This window comes from Urtica dioica, chromosome 10 (assembly GCF_054948205.1).
Source record: "Urtica dioica subsp. dioica isolate 48M chromosome 10, U.dioica_male_clone48M_v1_H2, whole genome shotgun sequence".
Taxonomy (NCBI): domain Eukaryota; kingdom Viridiplantae; phylum Streptophyta; class Magnoliopsida; order Rosales; family Urticaceae; genus Urtica; species Urtica dioica.
In genome coordinates this window covers 19,402,149-19,420,258 of record NC_142765.1, presented here as the reverse complement: position 1 = coordinate 19,420,258, position 18,110 = coordinate 19,402,149, and the positions used below count along the sequence as shown (strand labels likewise).

At 34.9% G+C, this 18,110-nt stretch overlaps 3 protein-coding genes across 3 annotated transcripts; 2 read left to right on the top strand and 1 right to left on the bottom strand.

Moving 5' to 3' along the window:
- Positions 1–433: 433 nt before the first annotated feature.
- Positions 434–3,620, bottom strand: LOC149383782 (Major facilitator superfamily protein). The gene is made up of 4 exons (XM_089627910.1): positions 3,506–3,620; positions 3,068–3,285; positions 1,866–2,516; positions 434–1,234 (listed from the first exon to the last, which is right to left on the bottom strand). The coding sequence occupies exons 1-4, from the start codon at positions 3,618–3,620 to the stop codon at positions 434–436; spliced, it is 1,785 nt and encodes a 594-aa protein (XP_089484036.1).
- A 6,742-nt stretch (positions 3,621–10,362) lies between these two features.
- On the top strand, positions 10,363–10,827 carry LOC149383781 (CDP-diacylglycerol-glycerol-3-phosphate 3-phosphatidyltransferase). Its single transcript, XM_089629288.1, has one exon. It carries the CDS (start codon positions 10,459–10,461, stop codon positions 10,702–10,704), a length of 246 nt encoding a protein of 81 aa, XP_089485414.1. The 5' UTR covers positions 10,363–10,458; the 3' UTR covers positions 10,705–10,827.
- Positions 10,828–12,860: 2,033 nt separating this feature from the next.
- On the top strand, positions 12,861–17,533 carry ALDH10A9 (aldehyde dehydrogenase 10A9). Its single transcript, XM_089628418.1, has 15 exons — positions 12,861–13,102; positions 13,398–13,540; positions 13,765–13,845; positions 13,932–14,080; positions 14,197–14,289; positions 14,420–14,543; positions 14,682–14,747; positions 14,838–14,904; positions 14,995–15,071; positions 15,465–15,578; positions 15,679–15,756; positions 15,863–16,014; positions 16,798–16,858; positions 16,956–17,062; positions 17,194–17,533. Exons 1-15 carry the CDS (start codon positions 12,994–12,996, stop codon positions 17,282–17,284), a joined length of 1,512 nt encoding a protein of 503 aa, XP_089484544.1. The 5' UTR covers positions 12,861–12,993; the 3' UTR covers positions 17,285–17,533.
- Positions 17,534–18,110: the final 577 nt, after the last annotated feature.

Genomic DNA, 18,110 nt, shown 5'->3' with positions numbered 1-18,110 from the left:
GCTGTTCTCATTTCTTCCTCTTGTTTTACGCGCTCTCTTGGTTTTTCTTTGTCCTTCTGTTTCAAGTTGTAGGTTTCTTGTTTTACCTTTAAAAGCTCTTAATGCCATTTGACTGCATCTTCAGTTTCTTTGTTGCTTGTTCTAGATAGAGAACTTTGTCTTGTTTATTTTTGTTTTGTCTTGATTCCATATTTAGCGTCAAAACATCTGTGCATAAAGATTAGTCTGTTAATTTTTGCTTTTCAGGCAAACTCTTAATCTTATTTTATTTATTTATTTATTTTTTTTTCTCTTTTTCCCTATGTTTTCCTTATTCCTAATGCTTCGTTCCTACATTGTGCAATTCCAAAACTCATTCTTTTACACTAAAATAATCATGTTAAGTTGATACATCATTTTTTTTCTTTCTCTCTACATATAAATTTTCCTAAATTTATTCGAGCTGGCGAATATGATCATCCTCGAAATCTTCCCCGTCGCCTCGATCCCCAAGCTCGTCGCGATCGCCGCTCAACACGTAGTCCGTGGCGAAGAAAACGAAGTAGATGAGATTGAGGATGGCCAAGACGGCCAAGAAGAAGTAGTAGAGGTCGAGTCGGTTCTTGTTCAAGTCGTGGCCACCGAGCCACGGCGACGCGGCGGTCCTCTTGGTCACCGAGTGGATGAGGTTGACCATGATCGAACCAGAGTAGTTGGCAATGGAGAGGCACAAGAAGAACATAGCCCCGGCCACGGTCCTCATGTTCTCCGCCAGCTGTGTGGTCAGAAACTCCATCACCGCCACGGCCGCGAAGGCCTCAGTGAGGCCCGCGAGCACGAATTGGGGGAAGAGCCACGTCACTTTGACCGGGGACACGAACGTGTCCCCGGCCTCTTTCCTCCGCCTGACCTCGACTGCGCTCGAGACCAGCACGGACAGGATGGACAAAATGATGCCAACGAGGATGCGGTGGCGCACGGAGAGCCTCTTGTCCTGCCTCTCCGCGGACGTTGAGGCTCGGCGGGCCCACGGGAGGTAGGCCCGCTCGTAGATTAGGATCCAAGCCGAGAGGGCGATCATGGAGATGATCCCGAGCCACCCGGGGGGGAAGAGGAAGCGCCCGCCCCCAAGGGAGCGGTCCATTTGGAGCGCTTGGAGGATTCCGAACGTGTTGATCTGGTCCATCGTCATCAGAGCCCCGACGCCCGACACCCCAACGGGGAGGACCACGATCAAGCATTTCACTTGCTCGACCTATCAGGGACGGTGTCAGAAATCAAACTTTAGGGAGGAAAATGTCAAAATTAAATCTAAAACGACAAATAAAATATATAAAAGATATTCGGAGGGTTAGATTTAACCTCGGGATAAGTTTTAGACAAATTTATGCGATAGTACATTTTATAAATATGAAAGTTAGGAAGGGCAGAAATCTAATTTTGTTCCTAAATAAATATAAATAAAATAAATATGGACCATTTTCTGATTTCACAAAATATAATAATTGAAAATGTAAATTATTAGGAAAAAGGTGTATATTAAGATGTGGATCTCCTCCCTTATTCAAAACATTTAAAAGATTAAAGCTTTCTTTCCATGGAAATATAACGTATATATAAATGTCTCGAAATATTGCCCCCAAGAAAAAAAAAGAGACAAAATTGTGTTAGATTTTAAACCGATATTGTTATGACTTTATTTATTTATACTTATTTTAGGCATCACCATAAAATAAAAATAAAAAAACTTATGTGATCAGCATAAATAACAGATTCACGTAGAATATACCTCATCAAAATACTTAAAACATTTTTATATTTTATCATAAAAACAAAAACAAAAACTCGTATTCATGTCCAATTCCCTTCTAAAAGACTTATTAAACCTGTTGGACAGTGCAGAGTCTCCAATTATCCTTCGGGAGCCCGAGAGGGGTAACCTCGTCGGAGGCCACGATCACGGCGGCCTTGTCAAGGGCCTCGAACCTATTCGTCCGCACCAAAGGCCCGTCGTCGGGGTCGCAATAAAGAGGCCCGGGACGTTCCCCTCGGCCTGGACAAACTAGGCCTCGCTTCCTAAAAGCCGCGACGATGACCCTAACGACGTCGGAGAAGACGCTCCCGTGGGGTTTGACCTTGACGTAGGTCCGGTGGCCGAGGAGGAACACGAGGATCGAGAACGCGAGGCACGCGGTCGGGATCGCGAACCCTATCGTCCAACTAATGTTCGTCTGGACATAGATGACGCCCGTGAGGGCGACGATCAAGGCGATCGTGAACGTGAAGTACCACCAATTGAAGAAGCTCTCGAGTTGGGCTTTCCCTTTGGGAGTCTTGGTGTCGAATTGGTCCGCCCCGAAGGCGATATTGCAGGGCCGGATTCCGCCGGCCCCGATCGACAATAGGCCCAAGCCCGCGAAGACCACGCCGAGCTGCCACGTGCGCGCCTCTTGCGCGCACTCGGCGCCGGACTCTTCGTTGCATGGGACGGGTCTCCAACTATCTATGCCCGCGGTTAGGGTCATCACTCCCATGCCCTAAAAAAAAAATAGCAATTTTATGTATAGATGATAAAAAAAAATAGTAATAATAATAACAATTTTGACACCATGATTAATAGTTTTGGGGGCGAGTTAGACATTTTAAATCATCTACGTTAAAATTCTAGCCGAAATATCTGAGAATTATGAAATTAGCTCATATTATAGCAAAAACGTAGTCATAATAAGTTGCCTATTTTCATTTATTTGAATAATTAAACTACAACTTTGGCTGTTTTTTTTTAAGCTATATGAGTTATGTCAAAGTAGATCAATAAATTAAATATGAAAATAGATCTAATGTGCTGGTTTGATTTGATACATCTCTATCTCAACGATCCAAATTAATTTCATTTTATTTATATATTCTAATATCTCATGTCACATTCTCTCTTGTCCCCTTTTTCATAAAAAGTTATAAACACAAATAAAAATTAAAAAAAAATTCTCTAAATTTGGTATTTGTCGTGTCATTAATAAATTATATGTCACTATTATTGTTCAAGGAATGGAGGAAATATTTATAGAAGATGAGATAAAGAATTTACCAGCAGAGAGGCTATGGAGCCAAAAAGGAGAGTATAGAACTTGCCCAAATAAGCGTCAGAAACAAAAGCACCGCCCAAAGACGAAATGTTTGAGGATCCACTCCAAACATTCACAACGGTGACCAAGAAAATACCGCTCATATGATATTTTGTGCTCAGATACACCGTTATGTTCGCTATCAAGCTTATCGATGCCAACTTCTCGAACGACTCATTTCCTTCCCCCAAAAAAGAAACAAAATATCAGTCATAATATATATATATATACACAGAGAGAGAGAGAGAGAGAGTTCTCTGAAGATAATTCAATGCAACGACCATACATGAGCAATGCCAATCGTACGTGCGTGTTTTCGCATGGAAGTCGATATACGTAAACACACACATACACACATTATATATATATATATATATATATATATGTATATATATACGTACCGAGAATGTATTTGATGGATCTCCATCCACCAGCTTTTCTTTCTGGTCTGGGAGGAGAAGGGATTTCAGAGTATTGATCTTCTGGGGGAGATGACGTGTAAAGTTCCTCGTTCATCATAACTCCTATCTCTCTTCTGTATTCAAAGAGAAAAGTCTCTTTGATTCTTTTAATGTTTTTTTTTCTTTCTTAGTTTTTTCTTTTTCTCGTCTATAAAACCATAGATAATTTGTCACTTTGTAACCGTAAAATAAGCAGCATCTGGAAATTTGAGAGAAGTTAATTAGTGGAGTTTGAGTCATTTACATTAGAAAAGAAAATGAAAGAAGAAAAATATATATTGAAAAAAATAAAACTGTTTTTGTTACGAACCTAGGGCAATAGAGGCATTGCGATGAGCAGTTAGTGTAGTTTGAGTCACATGAGTGTTTTGTAAGAAATATGATTCTCACTCCTTAGAAGAAAGAAAAAACAAAACTTTTTATTTTTATTTTTATATTTCAATGTTGACCATAAAATGTAGACGTGTCAAAAGATGCACATGTTTCTCTGGACCGCACATTGATTACTGTTAGAATGTTGAGCTTCTTTTTTTTTTTCTTCTTGTTCTTCTCTTTGTTAGAATGTGGAGTTCGATCCTAACTTTATGCTTTTTGTCATAATTACACACTAATGACTGAAGAAATTTACTAAAGATAGGGTTGTGACTTGTGATCACTATGTACATAGCTTGAAATTCCGGAAAATACTATATTTAGTTGCTATATGCTCAAATTCAGCTTGCAGTTTATTGTAATAAGCTAAATAATAATGTAATTGTGAAATTAACACGAAATACAAAAAAAAAAAAAAAAAAAAAAATGCTGAGCATATAAACTTCTTGTTCATAATCTGTATTACAAACCAGAGTATATATAGATACATATACTTTTCTAAATGTTCATAAAAGAGGGCATCACAAAGTCGGAGTACGTTTCGCGAATTTTTTTTTGCTATTTTGAAGTTCACGTCTCGTTTCTTTCTCTCTCCTTCACACAGGCATGACAATATCTTATTTCTATAAAAACATGACACGTGACGTATCTTTCTTTTAACGCGTTTTCTTCCTCTGTGTGAAACCCAATACATTCTTTGTTCTTTGTTCTTTTTTTCTCACTATACACTCTGTTACTCGCATAATCCGAACTGGCCGATGAGGTTATTCGGAGTCCCAAAAATAAGATATGTCCAGCATCGAATTCGAGTCCAATAAGCCCGAGAACTCATGAAAACTAAGGAACAACCCGTTCATAAGTTAAGAACGACACATACGAAACAAAACTTCGAATAGAAGAGAAACTGATAGATCAAAGACTAGTTAAAATAAAGTAAACACTTGTACACAATCAAAATAAAGACAATACGCTCACCTCGACGGTTATGACGAGGACACGAAGAACAATCACTCACTACGTGTTAAACCTGTTGATAGAACGACATGTCATTTTAGTGACAAAAGGTTTTGCAGTCGTTTTACACCATGGTCCCTGATATGTCTCACCAACTTCTACAGTATTCTAGAACAGCCTACGTACAGCCTGACGTGTTTGTGCTTATCAGAATCTCATCCTCGTACAACCCTGGCAGCAATTCATTGGTCAACCATATATTCGTACAAATCACAGCTGTATTTGGCTGTAAATAGCAGAGGATATTCCTCAGCATTCCATTGTAATTATCTTGTATAAATACTGATTGCAATGAATGTGAATGATATGGTTGATTTTATTTTTCTGCTTTTAATAGCATTTATAATTTTTCTATCGCTACGCACAAACTGGGAACGATTATTTAATAACCATCAAAGACGTGAGACTGATCACCCCACGTACCCGACTCAAAACGTCTATAAATAAGAAGAGGAGCTCGATGGAAAAGGACACTTCACTTTTCAAGCACAAAGAACACAAATCATAATTTTCACCTTTCGACACCTCATTTATTTTCTTTCTTCTATGAGATTAGTCTATAGCTTGAAAAAATCTTGCATAAACACTCGGAATCATCGGGACTGCGTTCTCGGTATCTAGTGTCTTTCGTGAGATATTGTTGTACTAATTTTATATCTCAACATACACTCTATGCACTCCGTCTCTCTCGCTCACTTGTTCGTTAGCTTTGTCTTAGACATTTACAATTCTTTTCTATATAACAATCAAACCCATTAGTTATAACTCTACCGATACGAATCTAATTTAATCTTAAAAACATGCAAGGTTAGGACATATGGCTTATTTGATGTTTTATTATATTTTATTTTACTAACATCTATATAATTTATAGGCCTTTGATTCTTTAATGATAACATGCAAAATTAGGACATATGGCTCATTTGATGTTCTTTCATATTTTATTTTATTGACATCAATATAATTTATAGGCCTATTTGATTCTTTGATAATAAAATATCATCGACATTTTCTCTCAAAATCACTCTCCCTTTTTCACTAAGGTAACTAACCAACCATACCAAAACCTTTCTTATTTAGCTCATTGTAATTTTTTTAAGGGTGTAAAATGGTGATTCAGTGGCAATATTTAACAAATTCCCTCCATAGGAATATTTTGTAAATAAAATAAAAACAAGTTGAGGCTTCTAATTTTTAATTATTATTATCAATTGAGGGTTTGGTATTATGATTTGTTCATTGGTTTTATATCACATCTAACTATTCATATTAGTGTAGATTTTGTTATTCACACAAAATATATACACTCAAAATATTAGTGCATGTATAAAAATATAATTTATGTATGTTACTGTATATTTATGCATATATAGTATATTCATTACTATATATTATATAGCAGTTATTTTGTTGGATCTTGACATAACATTACTCCATTCCTTCATTCCATATGTTCATTTAATTATATTTTTATAAATGAACATTAAATTTACAATTTCAATCTACCAAATCTCACAAGATTTATAAAATTTAAGGTATAAATATTTATTTATTTTTGTGCAAAAAAATAAAGGCCATGAAGGGCATGGCCAAATTAACTGGTATCCCTATTAATTGAGTTATTTGGAAAAATTGTCAATTTAATTATAATCAATAAAATAAGTGAATAATTAATAAAACGTTGACTATTTAGCAAATAATAAGTTTGATGTGACTTAATTGTTTATAAATTTCTTATATTTTTATCCTTGCTATAATTTCATGTTTATTTTAAATTAAAAAACAAAATGCGTAATTTGTTTTTATAACAAATGAGACAGTTTAGCCGTAAGGTTTATTTTAAGTGAAATTTGTTGTCACTAGTCCAAGTTTCATTTAAGGAAATAGCCCATTTTTTCTTAGTAAACAATTATACCATTCGCGAATCAGTTAATTAATTAACAGACTAAATTAAGTTAGGTTAATTAATTAACTAGAATGTTTGAATTGGAAATTCACAAAAAATTCACAAAAATCAGAACTTAAGTCAATTCTTATTCAAAGCATTCAATTAATTAACCTAATTTTTTAATTCAGTCAGTTAATAAATTAATTTTACTCACAAAAAAATTCAGAACCTATGTTAATTCTTAATTCAACAGTCAGTTAATTAATTAACCTAATAAATTTTAATCAGTTAATTAATTAACTGATTCACGAATTAGCATTGAATCAACAAACAAAGGAAAAATCCACAGAATCAACAAACAAACAGAAATTGTAGAACGAATCAAAAACACGAACGAGCAGAGGTATGTATAAGTTGATCGAAACTGCAAAGAACGAGAAGAAGAACACGAATGTGTCCAACACCACAAATCCCTCGAACGCATGCTTATTCCACAGCACCGTCGTCCTCGTCTACTCCGCCGCCAATCTGTCGCCGGAGACCCCGATCCGCACCGCCGCGAACCTCGTCTACTCCGAGAATCCCTTCGACACCGTCGCCGAGAAGCTCGAAGGCTCGCTCCTAAACGCCGCCGTGTTTATGTCCTCGTCGCCGTTGTGACGTTTCTGGTCCTCTGAGTGTTTTGGGTTATGAAGGTAATTTTGGAATGAAATTTCATTTGGGCTATTCTTTTAATTAATTCAAACTTCGGTTATACCCTTAACAAAGATGGATTGATTGGGTTAGTAGACTAATTCACCCTTATTTTAATTAGTTTATGAATTTTTAGTATTGTTCTTTTTTTTTTTAACTTCTTACTATCTTGTTTTAGCTAATTATTAACAAATTTCTGCATTGATTTAAAGTTTTTTTTTTTTCTTTTAACTTTCATCCGTTTTTAAAACTTAGCTCTGCAATTTTGGTTTCCAAAATACCACGTTTGTGGATTCCTTATAATTTTAGGAAAAAAAAAATACTCAATCATTTTACATTCAAAATTTGATGTTTCCCTTTTTTCAACGTTCAATTTTATATATGTTAATTAGTTTATAAACTAATAAACAATGTATATGAATAAAATTTGTTTATAAGCAGTGTAAATAGATAAAAACTCATTGAGCTATCTTCCCTCGCACTAAGCTTTTCTTCCTTTCCAAATCTTATTGACTCATTGCTTCATTGTGAGATGTTTAGGAACACTTTCCTAACCTCACATTTTAGCGGTCTTCGTTGCATGTTGACGTGCCTTGATTCTTTATGATCGATTTGGTAGTTTTCTCTTAACACTTCTAATCTGATTAGCTTGCTCTCTCATTACGATCATTCGGAAGCATTTATGTGTGTTAAAGAAAACTTCATAGAAAGCCCTCATCTGCTTCGAGGCCTTTCCTGGTTGACGATCATATTAATAATACTTATAAAGTTAATAAATCTCAAGTTCAGGGCTCATATGACATTATTAATCATAGGTTTAATGATAATTGAATTTACTTTATGAACAAATTACATGTGCTAGATTACTCTTAATATTATAAATCACAAGTTTGTGAACTGCGTGCGTGACTTCTATAGTCATAATATAATATGGTATGTTTGTTACACTTTCTAAAATTGTTATGTTGGAGTTTTGTTATACTAAATATAACAACAAAAAATTAGAGAAATAATCAACTAAAACATTTAGAATTGATGTATAGTCAACGTGTCGTAAATTTTAAGTAAATTATCATAAAAATGACGTGATCAAATAAATAGAACTGATTATTTATCTAAAATTTACATCTGTAAATATATAAAAGTGGTTATTTACATCAGATTTACGAAATATTGACTATTTAATGGGTTTTAATATACAAAAAATTAGCAAAATAGCCAAATCAAACCTTATGATTTACTATTTAGCCAAAGTTTTGTAAATACTAAGTAAATAGCCATGCCGATGACGTGGCCCAATAATAGGTTTTTTTTATTTCCGAAAATTGCCCATGTGCGTTTGAATTTTGAATTACATATTTGAATTTTCGGTTTAAATTTTTTCCCGAAATTTTTTGAATTGTTTTCCTGATATAAGTGTGAACATGATTTAGTCAATTTATGATTCCCTTTATTTTAGGAATTAAATGGACGTGGAAGTTGTAATTTATTTGTTTCTTTTTATAGATTATTTCTTATATTTTCGGCCAGAAATATATTGTATCGTTTATTATTTAAATATATGTAAATAAGTTAAGGTTATGACAACTTCTGCAGTAAATATGCGTAAATAAACACTTCCAGATAACCAAATATAATAGTACTTAATATTTACACACATTTATTACATATATTAACAACCATACATTGTTGTAAAATCCAAGGATTGACATACTCGGTGTAAATATGTGTAAATAAAGATTTACACACGACAAAAATTTAAACTGCCCAATATTTACTCAGATTTACTGCAAAATATGTCAACACCTATTTTTTCATTCTAACATCCAAACACCCAAAATTCTAAACGCATTCACAATGGTTTTTCCCATACATTAACACTGAAACACGATTACATTTTACAATGCATCAAGATACATTAACAGAGATTTTTTCTTAATGGCAGATTGAATATTGGTGGAGAGAAAAATCGGTAATTAATTTGCAGTTATTACTTCCTTGATTCTCGTTTACACGTTACCTTTTTTTTTATTAAGTAAACCGTGTGCTTATGGGCGGGAAATGCCTGGGCTTTTTAGTAAATGTAGAAGTGTCTTAAATGATATCTAGCTATTTACTTAGTATTTACAAAACTTTGACTATTTAGCAATGTTAAAGGTTTTATTTGGCTATTTTGCTAAATTACCCTTTAATATATTCTCCCGTGGTTTCGTCCACGGTTACGTCTAAAAAAAACAATATCAAACTGTAAATGTGACTATTTATCTAATGCACCCATATAACAATTACATCTTTGATGATCTCAAAGATACATTTTCCAACGTATGTTTGATTCAAAGGATACCGAAAAAAAAAATTAATAAACTGATCATAGTGAAAGGAAGAAGCTTCAAAAGGCAGAATCCACGTCAGCAAATACGTATTAGCCAGCCCACCAATCTACTCTTCGTACTCTGCGTCGCAATCCGCAAAGTTTTATTCGGTCAAAACCAGACAACTTCTCAACGATCCCGGAATTTACAACACTGCCCTCTCATCTTTTGTACACAAATTATTGTTTTATTTCTAACACCCATTTTGATACTGCTACTCGCTTAATAATATATTAACAGTCAACATTTGTTACGTAATATCAAGTTATCAACTCTCGAGCGTGTCATCTTAGACCATAAGTTATCATCTGAACATCAATATCACTCTAAAACATCCAAAACCCCTTTCTTGAATAATAGTAAAGTAAAACACGCGTACAGGTTTGTTCTTGGAAGGGTGTTCTTGTCAACCAAGAAATTTTACACGAGACCTACTTCTATACAAACGTTCCATATCACTATATTCCGCATTAAAATCTCATCTCACTCAAAAGAAAAACCCGGTCATCATACCAAATACCAACTCTCTCTCTCTCTCTCTCTCATATATTTCGATGGAAACCAACAACTTTGGATCGTCGTACGGCACTTCATGGGCGGATCAGTGGGATAACGGGCCGGACCCGGCCCATCAAAACACGAAGAAATCGGGGTCGGGCGAGAAGTACAAGCAAAAGCTCGGGGACGGGCTCGGAAAGACCAAAGCCGTGGCGTCCACCGGGGTTAAAAAGGTCAAAGAAGGCACGTCCCTAGGGCTCCAATGGATCAAGTACAAGTGTAACAAGACCACCCACAAATGAAATACTATTTTCTAGATTAGTTTTTTTTTTTTTTTTTGGGTTTGTTTGTACATGAGGTCATCTCTTTTATCTATCATGTAAATTGTTTAAGTTCTACATTGGTATTGTTGATGGGTTCTAGTATGATTTATTAATGTTCTTTGATATATATATATATATATATATATATATATATATATATATATATATATATTTTGGTGTTACTATGCCTTTGTGTTTTATTTTATTTTCCAAGATTCATTTGTTTGTTTCGTAAATCATGATGAATATCCTTGTAATGTAGAGTAGTGTGGTTTATTCTTTGTGTGATAATATTCATTCCAAGATAGCTTTCTCATGTCCTAAAGAGCTTGTCTAATTTTATTAGAAAAACTGTGTATATAATCACAGAATATTAGATATAGCCATATACTTAAAAGTTTAATTAATTTTAGCTTTTCGTTTATTCGGGCAAAAGCATCGAAGATTACTTGGATTGAATTATTCTTTTGACCGGATATTATAAATATATTTATGCTGACACGGGTGATATTCATATATGTTCTCCATGTCTTGTGTCAAGGAATGAATTCAATATCGGATGTATTTTTTTATTGCACCATTGGTTGGTAACCTAAACCACGTTTACAATTTTAAATGAAAGGATAATGTTCAACTTTATTCACCGCCAACCACAAAGAATCAAGATGTCCATACAGTGACACCAACTTAAACACTATTATTAAACTACTTATATCTGAATCACATTTGAATTTTTAATTATAGTTTACATACAACTTTGTTAAGGGCGTTAATTGTGCATAAAAGTGGATTGGTAGAAATATATGATTTTGTGTTTTTTTTAGTACTCAACTATAATTCATTTATTACTTATTTAAATCAGGGTTTAAGATAATTGAAAGGTGAATTGAATATGGATTGTCTCTGTATTTATTATGTAATTTTGAATTAGAATAATTTCTTTTTTCATATGTTCATCCTTCTATTTACAGTCTTTCAAATAAGTGGGAACAACCTCTCTTTTCTATTCTAAATTTATCCTTACGGTTCTAATATATTTTTATCTTATGTTCATTGCAAATTTGCAAAATTATTTCTTTAGCACATGCCAATCTTATGTTCGCCAATTCGAGTCGACACTTATTTTTTTTACCAGAGATTGGTAAATTGAGATATACTTTTAATTAATCATGGTATATTACTTCCCACATGTGAAGAATGAATAGTTTATATAAATTGGTTGAGGTATTGAAGAATTAAATTAACCACACAAATTTGTTAGCCTAAATAAATACGACACAATGTGTGTTTATTTAACGTGGTCAAAATCGTATGAGGAAAAAAACATGATCTTAAAGTTCATCAACTATTCAAATGCTCATTCATTACTCCAACAACATATAACACAACATTGGATATTACGATGGGATCAAAATGATCATCAACCACTTGAACGTTTATAACTCCTCGACCTACTTGCGATTTAAATTGGTACTATCGGTCTTGATTGACGGAGAATTGATTGATCTTCGCGTTAAACACTTGAAAATATTCGTCTAGCTCTTAACTTTTTTTTTCTTCTACCAAATAGAGTAAGATTTTCATGTATAGAGACTTGGTTAGGTAGTTTGCGTAAGATCGACGTCGTTATTTCAAGTTCACGATCATTTGATCTCAGATTTTTTGAAATATAGGAATTGTTAACAAGAACGGAAATGATTTTTAGCACAACTCACGAGTGGGAACGATCCACTCATGAGTTTGACACGTGGTAACCAACTGCCACGTGTCAACTCATGAGTGAATCGTTCTCACTCGTGAGTTGTGCCAAATAGCATCTCCCTAACAAGAACCCTCTATCAGTTTTGCTAATATCCACATATCTTACCTTACCGACTCAAGATCTTTTACTTAATTTTTGATACTTTTTCCGATGTGACTTGTTTATTCAATTAATTTTGATTGCTTAAATAATTACACTCAAGGAGGGAAGACAAAATAATAATAATACGACAAAAAGAAAAAAAGAAAAAAAGAAAAAAAGACTCAAAGATACGTCAAATCGGTGCTGTAATATTAGCATGAGAAAGAAAATATATTTTGATAAAAAAGAGAGAGAAAAAAAAAAACCGAGGGAAATAAACTGAGTAAGTATTTGCACAAAAGCTAAATCAAATAAAAATCCAAAAATCATTTCTCTATAAAGAGTGAAAACACTCGGCATCAGAGAGCGCGATAGAGAGAGAGAGAGAGAGAGAGAGAAACAAAAAAGCTTCAGAAAGGATAACAATGGCGATTCAGATACCGTCAAGGCAATTATTCATCAACGGTCAGTGGATTGAGCCGACTCTGAAGAAACGCATCCCGGTGATCAACCCAGCTACTGAGGAAATCATCGGTTTGTCCCTCTTTCGCTCTGCGATATCCCTGTTTTTTTTTTTCTTTTCGGTTCGTTCTTTTTCTGAATGGCTTGATTGGTCTTGAAGTGGATCTTGAGATTTTGTTTTGTGCTTGAGTCGGCGAGATGATCCATGAAAAAAAGTAGAGGGAGTCAAATCGATTTCCGATCTTTTACTTAATTTTTTTTTTTTTTTGGATTTCAGTACTCTTAATTGAATACATGAGGCATTACTGTTTGGCTTGGTGTTTTGTGCTCAATTTTGATTATTTGGCCTTCTTTCTTTCTTCATTAGGTGATATTCCTGCGGCCACTTCCGAAGATGTAGACCTTGCTGTGGCTGCGGCTCGGAGAGCACTTTCAAGGAACAAAGGGATTGACTGGGCTTCAGCTCCCGGTGCTGTTCGTGCCAAATACCTTCGTGCTATTGCGGCTAAGGTATCGGATTTTTTTTTTTTTTTTTCTGGTAGCTTCTTCAGGAAGTTTACGTTCGTTTTGTGGTCAGAGTAAATATAGCATTCATTTCATGTTCACATTGTGAGTGAAGTTAGGTGTTTATTAGGACTTTGTTACTTTCGTGCTTGGATATTGTGTTGACCATTTTCCACAGTCTTTATACGGTAATTTCAATGTATACCTTTTTTTTATCTGTGTGTGAACAGGTAACAGAGAGAAAAGATGAGCTGGCGAAGCTTGAAGCGATTGATTGTGGAAAGCCATTGGACGAAGCGGCGTGGGACATGGTACGCAGAAACTTGAACCACTTGTTTTGGCTTTACTAGGAAAGCGATTTCACTTACCCAACCTCTCTTGCTTGATCATTGTCTAGGATGATGTTATCGGGTGTTTCGAGTACTACGCTGAATTTGCTGAAGGTTTGGATGCGAAGCAAAATGCTCCCGTTTCCCTTCCCATGGAAACATTCAAAAGCTATGTTCTCAGGGAGCCAATCGGTGTTGTTGGGTTGATCACACCATGGTACTTACTGGATTTTTCGTCATTATTGATTGATGGTTCTAGAAGTTGGCTCGCTAGTATTCTTTTTAGAATTTTTAGCTGTAGATATGTGAGTGTTCTTATCTTTTGTACTACAGGAACTATCCTTTGTTGATGGCAACGTGGAAAGTAGCTCCTGCTTTGGCAGCTGGATGTGCCGCGATTCTGAAGCCATCCGAATTGTCATCTCTGTACGTCCTTGCGTAACATATATTTACTTGCTAAGTTTTTTTTTATTTTTAGTTTTTATTTTTATTTTTTATTATTAGTTTTTATTTTTTTAACAATTTTTTTTTCCTTGCAACGTTTGTTCAAAACCAGAACGTGTTTGGAACTCGCTGGTATCTCTCAAGAAGTGGGTCTTCCTCCCGGTGTCCTCAACGTTTTGTCCGGACTAGGTCCGGATGCTGGTGCACCTTTGACGGTTCATCCCGATGTTGATAAGGCAATTAACTATTTGATTTATGTCTTTTGAGATCTTGCAATTGTTCATCTCTTCATAACAAAGAATATTGTCGGCAGTGTTAACTTGGTTGTTTAGACTTCATGCTTCAAATTCAATTATTAATGAAAGATTAAACAGATTGCATTCACCGGAAGCAGTGCCACTGGCAGCAAAATCATGGCTTCGGCAGCTCAATTGGTCAAAGTAAGTTGTTAATACATTGTGTCCGTCACTTTTTATTTTTTTTTTCTTATTTTTATTTATCATTCTCTGGTATTTGCAATTTCTTGACAGCCCGTTTCACTGGAGCTTGGCGGAAAAAGCCCTATTGTCATCTTTGACGATGTTGACCTCGACAAGGGTTAGGCCTTTCTATGCAAAAAGTTTGTGCTTTGATTTTCAACATTTCCCAGTGAAATTGATATTAACCGTTATTCTTTGAATCATTCAGCTGCCGAATGGACTGTGTTTGGTTGCTTTTGGTCAAACGGTCAGATATGCAGTGCAACATCCCGGCTTATAATCCATGTAAGTATGATACACATGACTGTCTGATTCTTTTTTCATTTTTGAACATAGGGTAAGTAAATATTCTCTAGTTTTATATGGCTCATGCTTGTATTTACCACTTATACATATGGGTTAATAAGAAGTTATATTTCCCATTGTTTATTTTCTAAAGGGCGCGGCTTTGTCATAAAATAAAGGGTCTTTTAGCTATATAGCCATTTGACTTGTAGCGTTTTGTGTAATAGCCAACCTTTTGTAATAGGCGGGAATGTTTTTGTGTATTTTTGTCTTTTTGAGTGCCGTAAATAAGTTGAGGTGGCTATTTACACAAAACTTACAAAAGGTTGGCTATCTAGCAATTCTTAGACTTTCGGTGGCTTATTTAGCTAATTTTTTGTAAAATAAATGCAGGAAAACATTGCAGAAAAATTTCTTGACAAGCTTGTAAAATGGTCGAAGAACATAAAGATTTCAGATCCTCTTGAGGAAGGTTGTCGGCTTGGACCTGTTGTTAGTGCAGGGCAGGTATTTGAAGAAAAACTTGATTGTGTAGAATCGTACAGATCAGTAATGAGTCAATGGTTCATATTACTGCATAATCTAATACTTGTTTTATTTGCTTCAGTATGAGAAAGTGCTGAAGTTCATCTCTACAGCTAAGAGTGAAGGTGCTACAATTTTGTGCGGTGGTGGTCGTCCTGAAGTATAGCGCTTTTCCAAAGCTTTTTTCCCCGTATTTTATCACTATGTTTCCCTTTTGTTCTTGTTGAATTGGACTTGTAAATGTATTTTGCTTGTTTATGTTGCAGCATCTGAAGAAGGGTTTCTTTGTCGAACCAGCAATCATTACTGATGTGACAACCTCCATGCAAATTTGGAAAGAGGAGGTTTTCGGACCCGTCTTGTGTGTTAAAACTTTTTCTACTGAAGAGGAAGCCCTCGAACTAGCAAACGACACACAGTAAGGATCTCGCCCTTTCTTTTCTTTTGTTTCTTTATTTTGTATATTTAGTTGGATTATAAACTTCATATAAAATATGATGGCCATGTAATTCTGGTTTGGTTATTGGGCATTATAGCTATCCAGCCATTTCAAATTTGGGATTCTGCAAAGTAGCCTAGGTTTCACATTGGCTAGCTAACTAGCCGGCATTTAATATAAAAAGAAAATAAATAAAACGGGCCTTATCATACTCCAAAGACTAGATAGGAATAGCGACGTGAACTAAATGCTGGTCTAAGCCATGGAGTGTACTCCGAACAGTCCTGACAAATGATGATTGATTTTTCTCAATCTTATCGAAACATCATATAGAATACGATGGGAAAAATATTATGTTTTGGTTATAGGACATAATAGCTATTTAGCCATTTCAGACTCGGGGTTATGCAAAAATAGCCTAATAGTCCTTGACAAGTGATTGATTTTTCTCAATCTTTTCGACCTTGCTTCAGTTGGAGCAAGTTAGAAGGATTGAGAAATAGAACCATCCGATTTTATTCATTCTCGCTAGCCATGAGATGATCATCTCAGGGTGATTCTTTTGATGAGCATAAAAAGCCAAGACAAAAAAAGCTCTTTACTTATACCCAAAAGTATACCCTGTAGTCAACTGGCACCAGTTAATCAAACAGCAATATTCCCGTTATGAAAGCAAATGACCCGTCCATCTGGTTATTTTATGATGTTTGTCTTGATTATATGAGTCCTTCAGACCAACATGTTTGTTAAATTTTTTTTCAGTTACGGTTTAGCTGCCGCTATAATATCAGATGACCTAGAAAGATGTGAACGCTTCACCAAGGTAAACGACACTCTTCGTATTTGAATGAATCGACAAGCATAAATTATATAAGCATGTATTTACTTTGTATTCAATCCCATCGCTGCCTATATTACAGGCTTTCCAAGCTGGAGTGGTGTGGGTCAATTGTTCGCAGCCATGCTTTTGCCAGGCTCCTTGGGGAGGTACCAAACGCAGCGGCTTTGGACGTGAACTCGGAGAGTGGTATGAACTGTGACTTTTTTTTCTTTCCTTTTTTCAAGGAAAAAAAATAAAATAAAAGGTGACATATGTCCACCAAAAAGAGGCTTTATTAGTGAAACTGATGGCGTTTATTTCTTGTATTAATCGAACAGGGGTCTTGATAACTACTTGAGTGTGAAGCAAGTTACACGATATGTCTCGGATGAGCCTTGGGGTTGGTACACGTCTCCTTCCAAGCTGTGAGAGCTTTTACCCTTCCAAAATGAATAAGAGGAGAAAAGTCTGGTATCATGGGATGCTTTAAATAAGTTGAGAATATTTTACTCCAATAGATAGAGAGACAATAATATCATGTAGTAGTTTTAATTAGTCCTTTGAATGTTGTACGCTTCTACTTTTTTTTTCTTCCTTTGTTGAACTCTGAATGAAATTTTTCAGAATAAAGCAGATATAAAGAGAGTGAATTAGTGGAGCATTTAGCCCACGATGCCATTATCCAGGTTTTATTTACTACAAATAATTATCACGTAGTTTATAATCAAATTAACAACTTAATTTAGCAATTCGACATTTAGATTTCCAGGGATTAAGCCCTCATCTTTTCTACCGTGAATTATTCAAGAGATTCAAATAAGGAACGTACATTAAACTTCAAATGAGTCCAATAATTTTAATCTTTCTTCTCAAATATCTCTTTATTTTAATATTGTATATTTTAGCATGTTCTAGTTCCTTGTGAGTCATACAACGAGTGATAGTCTTGATTTGATACCTTACAAAATATTCTTGGATCCAAGTTGACTACAACTTTTCATAGAGATCTCATATATATATAATATAATTTTTTTGAGGAAAATGTATATAATATAATTGTTTATAGTAACGTATACCTATTTCTTTATAAAACCGTTGTACTACATCTTTTGGTAAGCTTGATCTACACACTTGATTACCACATGGTAGTGTCCTTTTCAAGGGCCCATGAATAAGAGTTATTAAAGATTTCAATTATAGATATAATTAACATATATGTCCATGCCACGTTGTCATGCTTGACGATTATATTCCT